This window comes from Rutidosis leptorrhynchoides, chromosome 7 (assembly GCF_046630445.1).
Source record: "Rutidosis leptorrhynchoides isolate AG116_Rl617_1_P2 chromosome 7, CSIRO_AGI_Rlap_v1, whole genome shotgun sequence".
In the NCBI taxonomy this organism is placed as follows: Eukaryota; Viridiplantae; Streptophyta; class Magnoliopsida; order Asterales; family Asteraceae; genus Rutidosis; species Rutidosis leptorrhynchoides.
The window spans coordinates 213,331,281-213,336,213 of NC_092339.1; the positions used below are offsets into that span (position 1 = coordinate 213,331,281).

Genomic DNA, 4,933 nt, shown 5'->3' on the forward strand with positions numbered 1-4,933 from the left:
AACTTTTGTATCTCTACGAAAAATTAACATGAAATTAAATCCCAAGAAGTGCACGTTTGGTGTGGAAGAGGGAAAATTCTTAGGTCATATTGTCACAGAACGTGGAATTAAAGCTAATCCTAAGAAAATTCAAGCAATTGAAGATATGAAGTCACCAACTAGCAAGAAGGATGTTCAACGGTTACATGGATGTCTAGCAGCATTAACAAGATTCTTGTCCAGAGCAGCTGAAAAGTCACTTCCATTCATGAAGGTGTTAAAGGGCTGTCTGAATAAAAAAGATTTTATGTGGACGGCGGAAGCCGAAAATGCATTCCAAGAGATCAAGCAGTTGTTAAAAACATTACCTACGTTAACAGCACCAAAAGAGGGGGAAACCCTAATTTTATACTTAGCTCTCTCAAAGGAAGCAATAAGTTCTGTTCTCATCGCAGAACGGAGCGGCGTGCAAATGCCCATATATTTTGTTAGCAAGGTGTTGCAGCTTAGTGAAACAAATTATCCACCACTTCACCGAATGGTTTATGCCCTTGTGCATACTGCACGACTTCTACGAAGATATTTTCAAGGTCATCCCATCTTAGTGTTGACAGATCAACCATTGAAGCAAATACTCCGGCGCCCAGAATCATCTGGCCGTTTAGCAAAATGGGCCATCGAGTTGGGGGAGTATGAAATCAATTTTGCTCCTCGAAATGCAGTTAAAGGGCAAATTTTGGCAGATTTCCTCTTGGAGACAAATGAAAAAGTAGAGTATGACAACAAAATGGCACCATCACAGCATGAGTGGGAGTTACACACTGATAGGGCATCCAGTGAAGAGGGAACAGGTGCAGGGCTAGTTTTAACAAGTCCAGACGGTGAAGAATATACTTATGCACTGAAATTCTGTTTTTATGCTTCAAACAATGAAGCAGAATATGGGGCATTACTATTCAGCCTCCGCATAGCGGTAGAAATGGGCATAACAAATTTACGAGTGTATGTTGATTCTCAAATTGTTGCCCAGCAGGTTAATGGAACAATCGATGCAAGGGATGCATCCATGAGGCAATATGTAAAGTTGGTGGAAGCAATTTCAAAGAAATTTGATAACCTTGAAGTCGTGCAAATCCCTCGAAATAAGAATAAAAAAGCTGATGTTTTGAGCAAGTTAGCCACGTTAACATTTGATCATTTGCACAAACGAGTGTTGGTTGAAGAACTTAAGGAGAAATCAATACATGGAAAACCAATTATTGCAATAGTTGAAGAAGCTAAGGAAACTTGGATGACTCCGTATTTGAGATATTTGCATGATGGATGGTTACCTGTTGATAAGGCGGAAGCAAGAAGAATAAGAGTGACTGCACCAATGTATGAAATAGTTAGTGGCGTCCTTTATCGAAAATCATACAATGGTCCGTTGTTAAGGTGTCTAACCGATGATGAAGCGTTAAAGGTGGTCAAAGAAATTCATGAAGGAGTCTGTTCGCAACATTCCGGTTTCCGTACTGTGGCATCACGGATCATGCGACAAGGGTATTTTTGGCCTTCACTTTATCGGGATGTTGCAGAAATCATCAAAACATGTGAGAATTGTCAGATGCATGGAACAATTCAGCGTCTTCCAAAGTATGACTTGATACCGGTATCATCCGCTTAGCCGTTCTGTAAATGGGCTATTGACATTATGGGGCCATTCAATAGGAGCACTGGTAATGCTAAGTTTTTGGTGGTAGCAATCGATTTTTTCACGAAATGGGTTGAAGCAAAGGCTTTAGCAATAATCACAGGAGAAAATGTCAAGAAATTTGTTTGGCATGATATTATATGCCATTATGGGGTGCCAAATGAAATAGTTAGCGATAACAGCAAGCAATTTGCAGAAAATCCATTTCGGAGTTGGTGTGAAGAGCTGGGCATCAAACAAAATTTTACATCTGTTGCTTATCCTCAAGCGAACGGACAAGTGGAGGTTACCAACAAGGAAATTGTTGCTGGCATTAAAGCACGATTAGGTCTATGTCAAACTGGATAGGTGGATGAATTGCCAAATGTATTGTGGGCACACCGGACGACGCCAAAGCGGAGCACGGGGGAAACACCTTTCAGTCTGGTGTATGGAACAGAGGCAGTGATACCGGCTGAGATATGTGTGCCAACGCAACGCATTATGGCATTTGATGTTGACGTTAATTCTGAGGCGTTAAGAGAGAATCTCAATTTATTGGAGGAAAGAAGGTTGATGGCCGCCATCCGGCAAGCGGATCACAAACATAAAATGGCAAAATATTATAACAAGAAAGTGCAGCATATGCAATTTGAAGTAGGTGATTTAGTGCTACGTGATAATGAAGCAAGCAAGCAAATCAAATTTGGAAAGCTAGCCCCAAAATGGGAAGGACCTTATAAGGTCACGAAAGTAAATCAGAACGGATCCTACATGCTTGCTGCGCCTTCCGGCGAGCAATATGAAAGAGCTTGGAATGCAATGAATTTAAAGAAATTTTATGCGTAGCACTATATGCATGGACAGCTTGATCAACTGTCAAATGCATGAGATATAGTCATAAATATAAAAATTTCTTTAAAGAATATGAATAATAGCAATTATTCTTATGGCAATATTTTTCAAATTTTATCCGACCAAGGATTTTTTAGCCCAGGTGTCACATAGCTGTGTGTCATCCCTACCCGCAGAAAGAAAGAGAGCCTTTCGGTGGTAGAAGTACAATCATACTCGAAATGGTTGTATCGATAGTGAGACATGTAGAACTCACTAAAACATCGAAGCGATGAAACGAATCTACAAAAAATGTCATGACACATATACACAAAATACAAAACAAAACAGAAAACGGATCATAGTGTCCAGCAAAATATCTAAAGGCGAAAATAATTCATAACTTTTCCTCATGAATTTTATGACGGAAGGCGTATGGCGGAGAATATGTTTTTAATATTCATAACTATAATGATTGCAACGTACAATCTCAGTATCTTGAACATTGTTCATTACAATAATCTTACTAAATTACATCATATCTTTCTAATATACATAACTAAATGCAATATTAAGTGTTATGTAAAAGCAGATGTATAAAAACATAATGTTTTATTCATTCTGTGGAGTGTAATTCAATACATTATCTATTATTACATCCGGCCTTTTACACAGATTTTCAAGATCAGAAAACTTTATATTTTGGCTTCATCAACTTCTAAAATAGCATTTTCATTAATTTTTGATGTGATTACCTCAGGAAGAGGATTTGGAAGTTCTGGTAGTTTTTTCTTCATAAAGTTGAAAAAATTTAACCGTTCAGCAGATTTTGCAAGGCGGACAAACTCACGGATTCTGTGAGATAGTGCCTGACAGTTAAAGACACGCTCTACAAGTGCAGGAATGCCAGTTATCATTCGTTTTTCGTTCTCCTCTATGGCTTTAAGCTGTTCCTTCAATATGTTATTTTCCTCAACTAATTTTTCTTTCTCCTTCACCAGTTCATCAATTTTGCTCAGATGCCGTGTTTCTCTGAAAGATAGTACTTTAACTTGCTCCTTATATTCCGCCCTCTGACTGTTGCAATTTTCATAATGCCTCTTCATTGTCTCGTATTCCCTCTTCATCTATGTGGCTATTCGTTTAGCCTTGGTTACTTTCTCCTTTTCAGCAGATAGCTCCTTATTTGTAGTGACTTCACTGTTCTGCAAATCAGATAGGCGTTGAAGGTCATTCAAACCAGAAGCAATGTTCAGAATAATGCTTTGTGCCTTAACTTTCTTGGCATCTGCATCAGATAAGTTGCTAAAAAATTGCGCTAGTGAAGGGCACACCATAGCATTCAGAAAAGTCATGAAATCTTCATACGAATGTGGTGGTCCTTTTAAAAGAGAAGAGAGCATGTTTGTGTCAAGATTGGGAAGCGTAATTTGTTGTTGAGAAGAACTAGGGCCAGCTCCCTGTTGAGCAGATGACGAAGGAATTTGACCAGTTCTTCTCCTCTTGGCGGAAGGCGGAAGAGTTGCTAAGATAGTGTCTTGATGTGATGCACTAGCTGTCGGAGATAAAGGAAAATTGTTACTTATAAAAGAGTTCCAATATGCTTCACAACATTTCAAAGGTGGCATAAAATATAAGGAAGGGTTTGGATTATAAAATCCACCAGTACTGGGTATGTAAGAAAACAAGTACAGGTTTTGGTATGGAATTTTGCATAATTCAGTGATGTCATTTTCATTACCCGAGGTACGACGTTCTCTAGAGGCAATCCGATTCATACCTATGTCTTCTTCTTCTTCTTCTTCTTCTTCATCTTCCTCCTCCCTCACTTCATCTGTTTTGGGGGTATCATCAATAATTTTCTCAGTGCTAAAAGTAAGCTGTGAATAACATGATGATCGTATAGCGGTAAACGGAGTAATTTCTGTAAAAAATTAAAGCGTCACTGTGATTAAATGGATAGATACAGAAGAACATTTTATTTAAGCATATATAGCAAAAGTAAATGCTTACTCTTTTTCCCAGCAAGAATACAAGCATAACCTTGAGAGATATCCCAATCTTGGCTCATGGATGTCAGCGAAAGCATGTGTTCCCCATATTTAATATCATTAATTTGGTCAGCTTTAATCTTCTTAAACAAAAGGTTTTCTTTGGTGACGAGTTTTGGAAAGGTAACAGAAATGTTATGCGAATATTTGCGCCATACTCGAGTAGCTGAGTATTGTTTATCAATTACATCTTCATTTATGAAAATAAATGAAGCATACCAATTATCGCCAGGATGATCAAATGCAGGTTTCAGAAACCCATGAACTTTATTGAATGTAAACCAACCATTTTCATGGCGTGCTATGCGTACCAGATGACAAAATATTCGAATTGATGGCTCAATTTTCCTTGCGTGACAATACATTTCAAAAATCAAGATCTTTCGAATTGATGCTG

The 4,933-nt window shown here is 38.3% G+C and overlaps 1 protein-coding gene across 1 annotated transcript; it reads right to left on the reverse strand.

Moving 5' to 3' along the window:
• Window positions 1-3,601: 3,601 nt before the first annotated feature.
• LOC139859871 (uncharacterized) lies at window positions 3,602-4,556 on the reverse strand. Its single transcript, XM_071848641.1, has 3 exons — window positions 4,499-4,556; window positions 4,266-4,409; window positions 3,602-4,040 (listed from the first exon to the last, which is right to left on the reverse strand). The coding sequence occupies exons 1-3, from the start codon at window positions 4,554-4,556 to the stop codon at window positions 3,613-3,615; spliced, it is 630 nt and encodes a 209-aa protein (XP_071704742.1). The 3' UTR covers window positions 3,602-3,612.
• Between the last annotated feature and the right edge of the window lie 377 nt (window positions 4,557-4,933).

Excerpts from the sequence above, each read along its gene's own strand:
- LOC139859871 (XM_071848641.1), bottom strand. The coding sequence starts at position 4,556 with ATGAGCCAAGATTGGGATATCTCTCAAGGTTATGCTTGTATTCTTGCT. Across the intron at positions 4,410-4,498 it reads TATTCTTGCTGGGAAAAAGA|AAATTACTCCGTTTACCGCT; the intron begins GTAAGCATTTAC and ends AATTTTTTACAG. Across the intron at positions 4,041-4,265 it reads AGAAGAAGAAGAAGACATAG|CTAGTGCATCACATCAAGAC; the intron begins GTATGAATCGGA and ends TATCTCCGACAG.